The sequence below is a fragment of the Macaca fascicularis genome, chromosome 2 (assembly GCF_037993035.2).
Source record: "Macaca fascicularis isolate 582-1 chromosome 2, T2T-MFA8v1.1".
In the NCBI taxonomy this organism is placed as follows: Eukaryota; Metazoa; Chordata; class Mammalia; order Primates; family Cercopithecidae; genus Macaca; species Macaca fascicularis.
Genome location: NC_088376.1, coordinates 132,197,561 through 132,214,225, shown reverse-complemented (window position 1 = coordinate 132,214,225; position 16,665 = coordinate 132,197,561). Strand labels below are relative to the sequence as shown.

Sequence of the window (16,665 nt, the reverse complement as noted above, 5' to 3'; positions counted from 1 at the left end):
AATAAGAAAAGCAAATAATTTAAAATATTAAACTCACTTTTAGTGGAAATTCAAGTGCTGGTTGTCCCCATCTGTTAGATCACAGGATCTAGATGCAAATAGGACATCTTGCAAAGGTTCGGCTTACACAGAGGATGAATGACATAGCAAGACCTCTGCTCCACCGTACACTACTTTATTTGCTTCCACAGTCAACTTGTAGTGAAGAGGCAGACCCTAAGAGTTTGATTTCTACCTTCAAGTGAATTCTTCACATCAAAAAGAATTCAGGTTGCCGGTTGGATTTCCCTTCTGAAATATTGTAAGTTGCTTTAATTTAAAAAAAAAAAACAAGTGGAATCCCCTGGAGTATTGGGGTATATAGGTACGAGCTGCATGAATTTGTGTGTGGCAACATGATGGCATATAGGAAGATAATTAATTTTATTCCTGCAGAGATTCTGTGGTCTCTGCTAGTCTCTGGCAAACATAGCAGCTGTACTGAAATGTCAGATGGATTTGCACAGCTGACTCAAGTTGCCGAAAAGAGAGCAGCATAGTAGTTCCATAAATTGACCCCAACCCGCCAAGCCCTGCTTAATATAGATCCGGCAAGAGCTTAGCTGTGATCACTCCTAGCTGCTCAGCAAACCACTGAGGTTCCTGGGGAAAAAAAAAAATATCTCAAGGGTGTGTTAACTTGGGACACTTGTTAACTTGGGGACCTTCTTGAGGCTTTTTTTTCTTTCTTTTTAAAAATCATCTTTGATTATTCTTTTCTAGTAAAATAATATTTAGAAAAAATAATGTCGGAGCACAGCAGAAATTCAGATCAAGAAGAACTTCTCGATGAGGAGATTAATGAAGATGAAATCTTGGCCAACTTGTCCGCTGAAGAACTGAGAGAACTGCAGTCGGAAATGGAAGTCATGGCCCCTGACCCCAGCCTTCCCGTGGGAATGATTCAGAAAGATCAAACTGACAAGCCACCAACAGGAAACTTCAATCATAAATCTCTTGTTGATTATATGTATTGGGAAAAGGCATCCAGGCGCATGTTGGAAGACGAACGAGTTCCTGTCACCTTTGTGAAATCCGAGGTAACCAGAGATTTGTGTACAACAGAGAAATGGCTGCCTGGGCTGGGCTGTTAGGTGTCCCTTTTGTAACTGTGATTTCTCAGGACTCCAGGGTTTCGTTCTGCTTTGTTTCTGCCAATATCTAGATTAAACCATAATATTTAATCCTACTCCAGACTGGAACTTTCTGAAACACTTACATTTATATTTCCAAGGGGAAAATTGGGTGATTTCTTGCAAATGTCTCTTTTTAAAAATTGCTGTCAGGTTTGCTGTGTCAGAAAGCCTGTGTTCTATTGCCACGATACTTGGTTTCTTAACTCATAACCCAGGCGGTTGTCCTTAACTCTCTCTCTCTTTTTTATTGCAGGCCCCTTTGAGAAACTAATGACAGTTCTGTAGCCTCTGTCTCTCTGGCACATCCAAACATATGCAGTGTTCTGCACACAGTGTCAAACATTTCAGTTCTCCTGAAGTCTGGCCACACACCCTGCAGTTAAACCAAGTCGAATAACCAGAAAATGTCCTATATTATTACTATGTATTGGCTGTCAGTGACGACATTTAGAAATAGATGGCTATTAAGTGGTTTTTGAAGCTAGTTCTTCACTTTCTAAAATCTGAAACCTAGAATTGTTGACTCTTCAAACTTACTGTGCATGAGTATAATTTTTTTTTTAATGTTCCACTTGAAAATGACTTAACAAAAAGAGTACAGAGATGCCTCCTAGGTAAAGTCTCTTTAGGTTATGCCTGTTGACAAAGACACATCTTGTTAAATTACTACGCTGGCTGTAATTAAGGAAAGTTGTCAATTGGTTTTACAGTCAGGAGAGTTTAAACATGTACTAAGATTAAGAAAAGAAACAGCTGGATTGATCAGGTTAGAGTTCACGATACAATTTGCAGATTTTTTACAACTGGAGGTCAATGGATTAAAAGCCAATTCAGTGTCGGGGGTAAAAATGAGTACTTGCAACATGTTTTTTCTTCCTCTGGTATAACTTAAACAGCTTGATAGTTGGCTCCCCCTTCTGGTCAAGATGAGAAATGCAGTGGTGAAGACTTCAGGTGGTTAATGTGACTTGTCACTGTCTCTTCCGACCTAGTTATGAGCATGAAATTTTTGCTCAGATGAACCTGTGTCTCAACTTGCTGTACTGGCTTTCAAAATGATACCTATGAGGCACACATATTGCATAGAAAAGCATTATAATTGGTGTGCAAGAATCTAATACACATTATTGATAAAAGGTCCATTTTATTTCCCAGACTAAGCAATTATTTCTCAATGTCTGCATAATCCTGTTCCATCTTACAGCTGGCTCTGGTTCCTAGGCACTTTCTTTCAAAAGAAACCGGGATAGTAAACTTGTCCCAGACAGAGTAGCCATGGCAGTTTTCAAAGAACTGAAAAAATACAATCAAAATTGAGGTTTTAAATATACATATATATATATTCAAAATTAAAATTGAGGTTTTTAAATATACATATATTCCAAAATATCAAACTGATCTAATTTTCCATACATTATGTTATGTTCTCAGAGGAAGTTCATGTACATTCTACACTAGATTAGTAGACATTGTAGGAATGTTAATTTTAGGGCAATAATTTCCTTATTATTCTAATATATTTATAATATATTGGAATAATGAAATTATTGCCCTGACTCAGGACTGTTGAGTACTAGATGCCTATTTGGCATAAAAAAATCCAGGCTTCAATGTATCGATGAACAATTCTATCAGGTTTTCAAAACAATTTTTAACTGCTTCTGAAATTAAACACCATTAAAAAACAGAATATTAAAACAAAATTAATAAGGTTTCATTTTAATATTGTTATTTATGGGATGGGATAACCACCCATTTTTAGCAATCAGCTCTTTAAATAAGCATTATTTAAAATAGCAACCAGCTCATTTAAACAAGTATTTTTCTTATCTCCAGTAGCTGATGCTCTACTTCGTATTTCTTCTCTGCTATGTATTCTAATCCTCATAAACCTCTCTTGTAGGAAAAGACTCAAGAAGAGCATGAAGAAATAGACAAACGTAATAAAAATATGGCCCAGTATTTAAAAGAAAAGCTCAATAATGAAATAGTTGCGAATAAAAGAGAATCAAAGGGCAGCAGCAATGTCCAAGAAACAGATGAAGAAGATGAAGAAGAAGAAGATGGTGATGAAGGAGAAGATGATGGTGAAGACAGTGAAAAAACAAGCAGAGAAGAGGAAGGCAAAGCAAAGGAACAAATTAGAAATTGTGAGAACAACTGCCAGCAGGTAACTGACAAAGCATTCAAAGAACAGAGAGACAGACCAGAGGCCCAAGAACAAAGTGAGAAAAAAATATCAAAATTAGATCCTAAGAAGTTAGCTCTAGATACCAGCTTTTTGAAGGTAAGTGCAAGGCCTTCAGGAAACCAGACAGACCTGGATGGGAGCTTGAGGAGAGTTAGAAAAAATGATCCTGACATGAAGGAACTCAACCTGAACAACATTGAAAACATCCCCAAAGAAATGTTACTGGACTTTGTCAATGCAATGAAGAAAAACAAGCACATCAGAACATTCAGTTTAGCCAATGTGGGTGCAGATGAGAATGTAGCATTTGCTTTGGCTAACATGTTGCGTGAAAATAGAAGCATCACCACTCTCAACATCGAGTCCAATTTCATCACAGGTAAAGGGATTGTGGCCATCATGAGGTGTCTCCAGTTTAATGAGATGCTAACTGAGCTTCGGTTTCACAATCAGAGGCACATGTTGGGTCACCATGCTGAAATGGAAATAGCCAGGCTTTTGAAGGCAAACAGCACTCTCCTGAAGATGGGCTACCATTTTGAGCTTCCGGGTCCCAGAATGGTGGTCACTAATCTGCTCACCAGGAATCAGGATAAACAAAGGCAGAAACGACAGGAGGAGCAAAAACAGCAGCAACTCAAGGAACAGAAGAAGCTGATAGCCATGTTAGAGAATGGGTTGGGGCTGCCCCCTGGGATGTGGGAGATGTTGGGAGGACCCATGCCAGATTCCAGAATGCAGGAGTTCTTCCAGCCACCGCCACCTCGGCCTCCCAACCCCCAAAACGTCCCCTTCAGTCAACACAGTGAAATGATGAAAAAGCCATCACAGGCGCCGCAGTACAGGACAGACCCTGACTCCTTCCGGGTGGTGAAGCTGAAGAGAATCCAGCGCAAATCTCGGATGCCGGAAGCCAGAGAACCACCCGAGAAAACCAACCTCAAAGATGTCATCAAAACACTCAAGCCAGTGCCGAGAAACAGGCCACCCCCATTGGTGGAAATCACTCCCAGAGATCAGCTGCTAAACGACATTCGTCACAGCAATGTCGCCTATCTTAAACCTGTAAGTAGACGGAGGGAGAAACGGTGACTGAGCACCCTCCATAGAAAATGCATCCCAACTTTATTCCCTATTTGTTTTAACGTAAGGGGATACTCACTAATTGAGACCAACGGGGGGACGCCAATGAGCATTACCAATAGAACTAAATTACTGTTACCTCTAAGGATGTATACCTGTAGCACCCCATATCTAGGTACGCCTATATGACTTCTGTAACAATAATATTAGCAGCTAATATTTAGGGAGCATTTACTACAGGCTGGAGTCGTTATATGAATTAACTCATGTAATCATCTTACCAACCCTATAAGTCTAAGTACTGTTATTCTCCCCATTTAATAAAAAGGATACTGAAACTTAGAGAATTTAATAACATGTGGAGGAGATACAGCTAGGAAGTGGTAGAACTGACATTGAAAGCCGGTTCTGAGTCCAGAGTCAAGCTTTAATTCACCTCATTCTTCTGACCTCTTCAAGTGCATATTCAAAAGAACACCATTCCAGCCACAATGGAGCTGACACTCAGAGATCCCCAGGAAGCTATAGTGAGGAATAAATAAGAATGAGGCCAGGCCGGGTGCATTGGCTCACGCCTGTAATTTCAGCACTTTGGGAGGCCTAAGCAGGTGGATCACGAGGTCAAGAGATTGAGATCATCCTGGCCAACGTGGTGAAACCCCATCTCTACTAAAAATACAAAAATTATCTGGGCTTGGTGGCAGGCACCTGTAGTCCCAGCTACTCGGGAGGCTGACGCAGGAGAATTGCTTGAACCTGGGAGGTGGAGGTTGCAGTGAGCCGAAATTGTGCCACTGCACTCCAGCCTGGTGACAGAGCAAGACTCTGTCTCAAAAAAGAAAACAAAAAAAAAGGCCAAATTGGGCCAATAGTAGATAATTGAATGCTTCTAAAATGCATAGAAACAGTTCTTTTTAGTAGATGAAGAGAGACTGTCTGAAATTACATTTGTAGTGCTCGCTTTTTAGGCAGATAAATGATGAACTTCAGGTTGGTATCACCGTGAATTCATGGGGTTTTAAAATCACTGTTTCAGTTTAATATTTACCATGATTCACAATTACTGCTGAGTGGAAAGGTTATTTTCCTTGCAACTTAAGTTGCAGAAATAAAAATGTTTTGGTCATTATGATGATGGCATTTATTGAGGTTGAAAGATGTGTTCGGTGGCCACGGGAGATTGATAATGAACTATATTATTTTAAAATCTTGTGTAATATAGCCATGAGATTATGTTGACAGAATAGTCAGTATATTATTTTATTACACAGATTTGTGTTTTTTAAAGACATGTTGAATTTTTATGCATGCTTGCTCTTTTTCTGCTTTAAAGAGCTTGATATTCTGAAATAATTGCTAGTCTTTCACATATATACATATGTATGGTCCTTATTCCCAACTCCTGGAATGGAGAATTATCAATAGCCCATTCTTCTGAATCAAAGCTGACTTTCATCTATGGTTTAGAGAGGCTCTGATTCTTCCTGGAGCAGTGGCCAGGTTGAGATCGCCGGAGGTCACATGAGGTCAGACAATGGTTCTTTGCCTGCCCTTGGGCACAGCATCAAGACTTTCTGCACCTGCTCTTCTCTAGACAGCCAGAACTCCCCTGGGAGTGAATTGGGGTGTTGTTTGAGAGAAACTAGTTCTACCACTTTTCCAGTAACTAGTCATTGGCAAAGAATATTCAAGCCACCTTGGTGGCTGTACGTTCAGAAAAGAACAGTCTGAAAAGAACGATGAGATGTCTTTTAAAAAAATCTGTGTTAAAGGTGGCATGTAAATTCAGAGTAGAAGAGGGAATGAAGTTCAAAAGAGCATCTAAACCAACTCCCTGACTTCTGAGTGCTCTGCTGAGCAAATCCATTTTCCCTGGGTCAATTCCATTCTATCCATTCACTTATTTGTTAATCTAACAAATATCTATGTCAGGCAGGTGAGAAGGACTGGGGATATAGTGGTGAGTAAGTCAGGTTCAGTCTCGACCTCACACACAGCCTACAGTGTAGGTTTAATTTTTCAGCTCCTCTGCCTTTTACTGAACTGAGAACACTACAGTTTTGGGTCTAGGGTCTACAACAAAAGACACTGAAATAAATTCATGGTGATAATTGCAAGAATAAAACACCCTACCAAGCACTGCATTTTTCGTATTTTAATTCACAACTGCTACCAATTTTCAGTGTATTTGGTGGTGGTGGTTTAAAAAATTTAGTCTAAGAAAAACATGCTGCAAAGTGAACTCTGACATGTTTTTTGAATGACAATCTTGCATATCTCCCTAGGCTTTGAAATGGCTTCATTTATTCTGAAGGACGGGCAATTTCTCCTGCCTTCAGTTGCCTGGCTTGGCCTGTGACAGGCATCTGTTTGCATGTGTCTCAGTTACAAAATATCACACAACTTCATCTATTTGGTCCTGGAAAATGCGCAGCAAGAAAAATATGAAAGTGCCTCATTGCAGTAATGAAAATTTGCTTCACTAGTATCAATTTGCTTCCCAGTACTCTGTTTCTGTGCCTTTCTGCATGTACTATAAATTTCTGCTTTAAAGCCAAAACATAGTATAATCTTTTAAAAGATATTTTAATTGTTTTCTTTTTATTTTGAGGTCATTTTAGACTTACAGAAGGTCAAAAGTAGTACAAAGAATTCCTGCATACCATCTCACTTTACCACATTTGCTTACTTATCTTTCTTTAAAAGCTATTTTAAGAGGCAATACATCTGTGTGTGTCGTATCAACAGGGCACATGACTCAATGGAGGTAATAATAGCATGGATAGCTATGATGTGTTCATACTTGGGTCTCCAGCCAGCTATTGTAAAACACCATCAAATTTAAGATGCATTCTGATTTCAGAGCTGTTGAAATATCCCAAAATATACATCTTAAGACTCAAAATACAATAAACACTGTAAATGGTAATGTCACAAAATCCCAGCAGAAAGGGATGGTTTTACCCAATCAAATGAGACAAGACAATGTTCACTTGATAGAGGTGAAATGAAATGAAGGGTTTTGGGGGTTTGGGACAGATGCCCTCCAAATCCCTGGGTTTTCAAAACTGAGGTTAAAATTAAAACACAGTTTTGAAATCTTGTGGAGGGGTGTGTGTGTGTGTGTGTGTGATGTTCCTAATGAGAACATTGTTCAGAAACAAACTTTTTTCTTAGAAAAGTTTTTTGTGTGTGTGTTTTTGTTTATGAGACAGGGTCTCTCTCTATCACCCAGGCTGGAGTGCAGTAGCTCAATTACGGCTCACTGTAGCCTCAACCGCCAGGGCTCAGGTGATCCTCCCACCTCAGACTCCTGAGTAGCTGGGACCACACATGCATGCCACCATTCCTGGCTAATTTTTTTTTTTTTTTTTTAATTTGTAGAGATGAGATCTCACTATGTTGCCCAGGCTGGTCTCAAACTCTTGAGCTCAAGTGATCCTTCTGCTTCGGCCTCCCAAAGTGCTGGGATTACAGGCCTCAGCCACCATGCCCGACAGAAAAAAAATTTTTTATTGTAGTTACTGGCGGGGAACGGTAGTTCATACCTGTAATCTCAACACTTTGGGAGGCCAAGGCAGGAGGATTGCTTGAGCCCAGGAATTCAAGACCAACATGAGCAACAAAACAAAGTGAGATCCTGTTTCTACAAAAAATTTTTAAAAGTTAGCCTGGTGTGATGGCATGCACCTGTGGTACCAGCTACACAGGAGGCTGAGGCAGGAGGATCACTTGAGCCCAGGAAGTCAAGGCTGCAGTGAGCCATGTTTGTGCCACTGCACTACAGCCTGGGCAACAGAGTGAGACCCTCTGTCAAAAATAAAAGTAGTTATTTTCCTTCTAGATTTGGAAATATTATTTTTGTACTTGATAGAGCACATGTATTTTAAAATTGTTTTTTAGGCTGGATGTGGTGGCTCATGCCTGTAATCCTAGTACTTTAGGAGGTCGATCACTTGAGGCCAGGAGTTTGAGACCAACCTGGCCGATGTGGTGAAACCCTGTCTCTACTAAAAATACAAAAATATTCGGGCGTGGTGGCGCTCGCCTGTAATTCCAGCTACTCAGGAGGCCGAGGTACAAGAATCACTAGAACCCGGGGGCTGGAGGTTGCAGTGAGCTGAGATGGTGCCACTGCACTCCAGCCTGGGCAACAGAGCGAGATTCTATCTCAAAAAAATAAAATTAAAAAGTCTTTTTTAAAAACTTAATGCTTATTCTCTCCCTACCCCATGCTTCTGGCCTAGGATACCTGAAATGAAGTTGCTGGCAAAAAATAAAGGAAAATCCATATACTTGCTTTGCTCAAATGCTTCCTCCTCTGAGAAATTACCCATTCAATTCGGTTTAAAAGAAATTTACTCCCTGGGCCAGGTATTGAAAACTGGTAAAGCATGAGGTCAGATCTGCAGGCCCATTTTATTTGACTTGGGTATCATTGTGTAAGTTTTTTGAATGCCACATGCAAAAAAATCCAGATATCTAGCACCACTTGGAGCATCAGATCTGGCCACACCGCACTGGCATGGAAACAATCAGCTGTTTCTGTGCATTGGTTTCACCCTTGAGAATGCTCATGGACCCTCTAGTTTTTCTCTTTTGCCCTTACTGCTTTGCACCTGGCATGCTTCCCTCATTTACATGATTTATTTGGCTTCTGTAGAATTTTTTTAGTTTGCTCTTGTTGTTTTTAGCTATGTTTTTAAGATTCTTTGTCTTATCTAACAAACTGAATTTATTAGATAATGACTAAATCATTTCCCTCTGAGTTAATAAAGCTGAGTCAGTATGATAGCACAAAGACATTAGGCTGGTGTAGGCCTATCCCTCCCTGACAAATGTGCAATATTCTTTCATCTTCAAAAATGTTGTGGTCTGCTCACTCCTATCATCTCAAATGAGTATTTGTACTTTTCACTGAGATAAAATCCCATTTGCAGCAACTGTCTAATTCACTGAGGCCAGCTGCATTTTGTATCATATCCAAGCTTCTGTGCCAATCACGCAAGATTACTATTTTAACATTCACTCAATTTCACTTCAGGCTTACTCACGTATATCTGGACTGCTCCCATCCAGTTGGCTAAAGCTATTGCTAAACTTTCCTCCAGAAAGACTTCAGTATAAAAATGTCATGAGCGGCCTTAGTTAATCAACAGACTCCACGACACATTAGGAGTTGTTATGGTTACAGAATTGAAGTTTACAAACCCTTGAGCATTCATCTTCATTGCTGGCCATTTTTTCTTTGCCACATTTATAAAATCTTCTTTCTCTTTAACCAGGTTCTCTATATTCTATCCTTTTGTAATTTTCTCCTCTTTCTCATCACATAATGGGAAATTTTCTTCTCTTTCTCTTGTCACATAATCTAGAACAATCCCCAAATCTCCCTTTCCCTTTAGATCACTCAGGGTTTTCTTAGCACATTCAATCTGTCCCCAGACCAAGCTGCTCATTTTTAGGCCTTTTGGTGGTTTCTAGTTCCCAGTTGTCTGTCTTATCTGCATTCTGTCACGCATTCAGGTCTAAAACTCCAGGGTTATCTTCAACTCCTTTTTTCCCTTCGACCCCTTCTCCCCCATTTTTGGGACCTCCAATAAAGAAACCAGGATGATCTATAAGAGCCAAGGCCAAACATAGATCATAGCTTTGGAAATGTTACAATTCTTATAAAGGGAGCCTCCATAGGAAAAAAGGAATGTAACATTTCAAGCTCATCAAGAGCATGTATAATCCAGGAATTACGTAAACCAGAATTGCTTGCCTTTAAAGCGTAGTGGGGAAAAAAGGTCTTTTATATACTTTTCTAAAGTCTATATAGTGATTCTCAAATGTTATTATGGATCAAAATCACCCAAAGGGCCAAATACAGATTACTGAGTCCACTGACAGAGTCTCTGATTTAGTAGGTCTTGGATGGGGTCTAAGAATTTGCATTTCTGACAAATTCCCTGGTAATGCTGTTGCTGCTGCTTATTCCAGGACCACATTTGACAACTATGACTCTGATATCTATGGTAAACCATGTCTGCTGCTATCTTCCCTGAAGGGCCTTGCTTTCCTGCCTCTGTACCACCCTTTGCCTCTGATTACCTTTTCTTCTATCTCTATCTGTTAGAATCTGTCCAATTTCCAAGGCTTGACTCAAATGCTACTTCTTACAACAAAACATCAGGAGGTGGTGTATTTCCATTACCCTTTGTCCACACTTCTTTTATGGCACCTCCTACATTGTGCTTCAGGTTGACAGCCCTTCTGGCCACAGTGTACTCTCCTACAGGATTCTGAGTTCTTCAAAGCAGGTCTTGCTCATCTCTATCCTGGACACCCACTGAGGTGTTGGTCCAGAGCAGGAACTTAATATAGGCAGACCAAATTAAATAGCCTGTGCTGAAACCAACCTTCCCACCCACCCTGCCTCCCAGCCTCTGAGTGTATGCATATGTGCGCCCTGTGTAATGTTACACACACACAAGCACACTAGACATACTTTCTTTAAAAACTAACAAGCGAAGGGGGAAAAGGCTCTCTAACAATAACACAAGTTGATCCTCTTCTGTTTGTAAGTTTTACATTTTTATAACATCATGGCTAGCTATTTTTATGATTTCTATCTTTTGTATTCTGCTTAGAAATGGCTTCTTTGAAAATGATTAAAATGTGTGCCTGCCTTTTCATGCAACTTTTATAGTTTTCGGTTTTTAAAAAAATATTTCATATTATGGATCGATTAAAGGGTTAATTTTTAAAGTCAGTAGAAAGCAAAAAGGCTGTTTTATTATTTCTTTTCCAAATAGTTAACCAGTGATCATTTCGTGACTCATTCCTCTTTTCCCCAGTGATCTGAACTACCAACTTGGTCATATTTTAAATAAGTAAATATGTGTCTGGGTTTCCTATGCTGGGTCAGTGCCACATTTTCTTTTTCAAATATTATTCTGGGCTGGGCATGGTGGCTCACGCCTGTAATACCAGTACTTTGGGAGGAAAAGGCAAGAGGATCACTTGAAGCCAGGAGGGTCTGGCTGCATGAGTTATTGCACCACTGCACTCCAGCCTGGGCGATAGTGAGATCCCCATCTCTCTAAATAATTTAATTTTTTTAAAATTTAAAATATTATTTTGGAACTCTTCCATGCATATATAAACAAATACAGGGAATAACTTACATAAAATGCTTCTTTTTCCATTCCATAATACAAAGAACACACTGTTTTAACTATTTATTGCAGCTTTACAGTTATTTTAAATACCTGACTCATGGTTTCTCTTAACTACTGGTGTTCTCCGTGGGAGAGCCCTGCTGGGTGCAGTCACACCCCTCTCTTCTCAAAGCTTGGCACAAGGGAGGTACAGGGTCATAAGCCATGGACGTCCTCTTGGCTTGAAGGCTGGTAGGCAGCCACACATCAAAGGTCCTTTCTGGTGGGCACGATGCTGGAAAAACACTCCTAGCCAAAGATTGTGGGCCAAGAACTGGCTGCAAGAGGAGCCATAGCAGATGACCAAAATGGTTCATCACACTGGCAGGTGGACATTAGCAATACAGGGAGAAACATTCCTAGTCATTGTTAAACAAATGCCCAGGGGACACTGGGCATCTTCAGTGTTCTCTGGAAGGTACATACATGATAGATGAGTTACTTTCTTAAGATACAATGACAATTGAAACCCTTTAAAAACTTGCCTTGTCCTTAATGTTTTCCTATGAGGCAGAAGTATGAAGTGGGTTTGCAGTGTTAGACTTCTATTGTTGTTTCATAATTTTTTTTTTGCCCTGGGGGATGCTTTACACACATATATATATATAATTTTTTTTTTTTTTTTGAGATGGTGTCTCTGTCGCCCAGGCTGGAATGCAGTGGCGGGATCCCAGCTCAAGGCAACCTCCGCCTCCCAGGTTCAAGCAATTCTCCTGCCTCAGCCTCCTGAGTAGCTGGAATTACAGGCATGTGCCACCATGCCCAGCTAAATTTTATATTTGTAGTAAAGACAGGGTTTCACCATGTTGGCCAGGCTTGTCTTGAACTCCTGACCTCAGGTGAACCACCCACCTCGGCCTCCAAAGTGCTGGAATTACAGGCATCAGTTACTGCACCTAGCCTTGTTATAAAACTCTTTTAAGAAAATCAGGTGGCTGGGTACTGTGGCTTACACCTGTAATCCCAGCACTTTGGGAGGCCAAGGTGGGCAGATCACCTGAGGTCAGGAGTTCACGACAAGCTTGGCTAACATGGTAAAACCCCGTCTCTACTAAAAATACAAGAATTAGCTGGGTATGGTGGCACGCATCTGTAATCCCAGCTACTTGGGAGGCTGAGTCAGGAGAATCACTTGAACCTAGGAGGCAGAGGTTGCCTTATGGGTCTCACTTTGTTGTTCAAGCTGGTCTTGAACTTCTGGTCTCAAGTAATTCTCCCATCTCAATCTCCTGAGTAGCCAGGATTACAGACAGGTGCATGCCACCTTGCCAGGCTTATATTTCATGTTTAAACATTTCTGACCATCAGATTAGGAGTGTGCTTCAAAGAGGAAAGACTTTTTTTAAAAAGAACATATATTTTATATTCTTATAGTGATATTTTTACAGACAGTATATAATAATGAGCACTGAAATCAGGCAGACCTGGCTCAAATCTTGCTCTGCCACTTTCTAGCTGTGTGATCTTAGGCAAGTTACTGTCTTCTCTGAGCCATTTCCCTCCTTACAAGGCTTTTGTAGGATGTAATGAGATAGTGTTTTAAAAATTAGTGGTAGGTTGTTGAAACCCCGTCTCTACTAATAGTACAAAAATTAGCTGGGTGTGGTGGCGCTCGCCTGTAGTCCTAGCTACTCAGGAGGCTGAGGCAGGAGAATTGCTTGAACCCAGGAGGCGGAGGTTGCAGTGAGCCGAGATCGTGCCACTGCACTCCAGCCTGGCAACAGAGCAAGACTCTGTCTTAGAGAGAAAAAAAAAGTGTTAGGCTGGGCACTCATGCCTGTAATCTCAGCACTTTGGGAGTCCAAGGCAGGTGAATCACTTGAGGCCAGGAGTTTGAGACCATCCTGGCCAACATGGTGAAACCCTGTCTTTACTAAAAATACAAAAATTAGCTGGGCATGGTGGCACATGCCTGTAATCCCAGCAACTTGGGAGGCTGAGGCAGGAGAATCGCTTGAACCCAGGAGGTGGAGGTTGCAGTGAGCCAAGATGGTGCCACTGCGCTCCAGCCTGGGATACAGACTGAGACTCCATCTCAAAAAAAAAAAAAAAAAAAAGCGTTAACATGGATTACTCACTTGTGTAATAGCCTTGTGAATTAGATATTGTTATTATCATTTTACAGCTGAGAAAACTGATGCCCAACACCACATAACCAGTACCTGCTAGTGCCAGTCTTTGAACCCAGGCCAACTTGGGCACCTGCCTTCTTATTTCCATGATGTACTTTGCCGTGTGCTCAAAGCCCTTGGAACAGTCCTTGGCATTAGTAAATGTCCAATAAATGGTGGTTAGGACTGTTGTTTTATCTTGACTTTGGGGGTGCTTTGGCTGGAATTTCAAATCTATTCTGTATCTTTTAAGGCATGTACATTTTGTAATTTTTGCTGTAAAGCTCTTAAATTTCCAGGATTAATTTCCTACGTTTCTTCAAATGCTTAAATCGCAGGTGCAACTGCCAAAAGAACTGGCGTAAGAGGCAACAGAGTCATCTAGAAGAACAAGAAATGGGGATGGTGGCTCTTGGATTACAGCATGGAGACTATGTCAGCAGCAATACTTTAGGATCCACGTGGCAGAACTGGGAACAATGCTACTGTCTGATAAGGGTATTTGTAAAAGGCAGAATGTTTGGGCCATGAAGAAGTAGGGGATGAAGAGGAAGGTGGAAGGAGATAAAATATAATATTCAGAGGCAATATTTTCTACTTGAAATCAATTTGAGTGACTTAGGTGAAATTTAGAGTCATGTTTCCAGAAGCAGAAGTTCAAAAAAAATTTAAACGTTTGCTTTATTATTTTCTTCTGGTAAATAATAAATATAACAGAAGTGTTAACTATTGTATTCCCATTCTTTTCTCCTTCCATCTCTTCTGCTATAATTCATCACATAGTATCTTAAAGGGAACAAATTATGTTTCATCCTATGGAAATGGGAAGGATGAATTGAGCTCCTGGCCCTTCTGATGCTTTGAAATGAAAGGATTGTTCCTTAGCGCTTCTCTGGAGAATCAGTGGAGATTTTCAGTTTCCCACCCTGCCTGGCTTTCTCGCTTGGCAACTCCCTTGGTGTTTTTGGAGTATTCTTTCTATAGGGGTACCTGTGAGGGGCAGAACACGTAAGCCACAGAACCTAGTGAAAACTAAGTGTCACTAGGAAAAGTAACGGGAAAAGTAAACCCTGCATAGATGAAAACTTCCTGGCAGCAAGTTTTCATATATAGAGAGACAATGGGAGACAGCATGCTGTTTTTATAGAAAAAAAGTTTCACATAATATAGTTATTGACAAGCTTTTGGTTTTGGCTAAATACACACACACACACGCATATGTTTACTCTGTAAGTCTGATTTTATCGCTCTCAAACATATTTTAAAGGAAACTTGCTTACAGGATTAAACTTGAACTACTTATTGTATTCTTTAAGGCACTCCATTGCCTGGCCCCAATTTACTAACCCTGTCTCATCTCCCACAAATCCTTTATACTCCTCTTGATGAAACATCCCTGTGCACACCCTTGTGCCTTTGCTCGCATTAACTCTTCCAAAATACTTCCCTCCTGTTCCGCATTAATGAACGTCCTACCCAGTCTTCAACTCCCAGGTCAGGTCCTGTGTCCTCCATAAAAAACTTTCCAGACAACTTCAATCTGTTCTCCTTCCAAATTCCTAGAGGCCTTAATTATTCATTCTAGTCACTAGGTGCATAGAATTTGAGATTTTTGTAATGATAGAAGTAGTGTGAACTCTAGAAATTAGAAAACCAAGCTTTGGGTCAGGCACGGTGGCTCACACCTGTAATCCCAGCACTATGGGAGGCCGAGGAGGACGGATCACCAGAGGTCAGGAGTTCGAGACCAGAGTGGTCAACATGGTGAAACCCCGTCTCTACTGAAAATACAAAAATTAACTGGGCATGATGGCAGGTACCTGTAATCCCAGCTACTCGGGAGGCTGAGGCAGGAGAATTGCTTGAACTGGGGAGGCAGAGGTTGCAGTGAGCCGAGATCGCGTCACTGTACTCCAGCCTGGGCAACAGAGTGATACTCCGTCTCAAAAAAAATAAATAAAAATAAAAAGTTTTGGTGCCTTTTCTCTCTCCTTTACCTGAGTGAATAATTGGCACCTGCCTTCTTTCTCCTTTTATGGTATCATAAGTGGCATGTATCAAACAAAACAGGGTAGAGGAGAATAGGTCTAATAAGGACAAACTTAAAAACAACATTATTTGGAAAGACAAGCCATGGGAAAGAAATATGGTGTTTCTATTTTTTTAAAAATATAATTTAGTATGTACAAAAGTATCCAAATTTAAATATAGTTTTCAATGGCTGATAGTTTTGTTCTCACCCTTTAGTTAGAAAACATCCTTGCATACAAAGCAGGATAGCTAAGAAAGGGCTGTAACAAACAAAACTTTAAGTGTCTAGCACATACTACATTTAAGAGGCTAAACTCTGATAGGACAAAGCACTTTAAACACAATTAAAAACTTAATGTAAATTAGTAGTTGAAATTCTAGGCCGGCGTGGTGGGTCATGCCTGTAATCCCAGCACTTTAGGAGGCCGAGGTGGGTGAATCACGTGAGGTCAGGAGTTCAAGACCAGCCTGACCAACAAGGCGAAACCCCGTTTCTACTAAAAAAAAAATACAAAATTAGCCAGGCATGGTAGCTCATGCCTGTAATCCCAACTACTTGGGAGCCTGAGGCAGGAGAATCGCCTAAACATGGGAGGCAGAGGTTGCAGTGAGCTGAGACTGTGCCATTCCACTCCAGCCTGGGCAACAAGAGCGAAACCTCATCTCAAAAAAAAAAAAAAAAAAAAAATTCTAGAACACCCCTATGCATTTGTTTTATAGCCACCCTATTAATAAAGTCAGGAATTTCAAAATGTGCTGTAAGAGGGTTTTTATCTTAGATATACAAGAAGAAAAGATGATCCAATTTCATAGCTTATGTCCTCAATACACAGGTTTTGCCAAAAGAGGTGAAGCAGTTCACATTATGC

At 40.5% G+C, this 16,665-nt stretch overlaps 1 protein-coding gene across 2 annotated transcripts in view; it reads left to right on the top strand.

Moving 5' to 3' along the window:
• The window catches only part of LMOD3 (leiomodin 3), a 48,257-nt gene extending 32,520 nt beyond the window's left edge, over positions 1-15,737 (top strand). The window contains exons 2-5 of one of the 2 annotated variants that reach the window (XM_005547583.5): positions 79-301; positions 763-1,079; positions 3,079-4,431; positions 14,104-15,737. In XM_005547583.5, coding sequence (XP_005547640.3) covers positions 786-1,079; positions 3,079-4,431; positions 14,104-14,130 — 1,674 coding nt within the window. In that variant the 5' untranslated portion in view covers positions 79-301; positions 763-785 and the 3' untranslated portion in view covers positions 14,131-15,737. Of the gene's footprint in view, positions 1-78; positions 302-578; positions 670-762; positions 1,080-3,078; positions 4,432-14,103 lie in introns of those variants that run through there. The other variant, XM_005547582.5, reaches the window with a different exon arrangement.
• Positions 15,738-16,665: the final 928 nt, after the last annotated feature.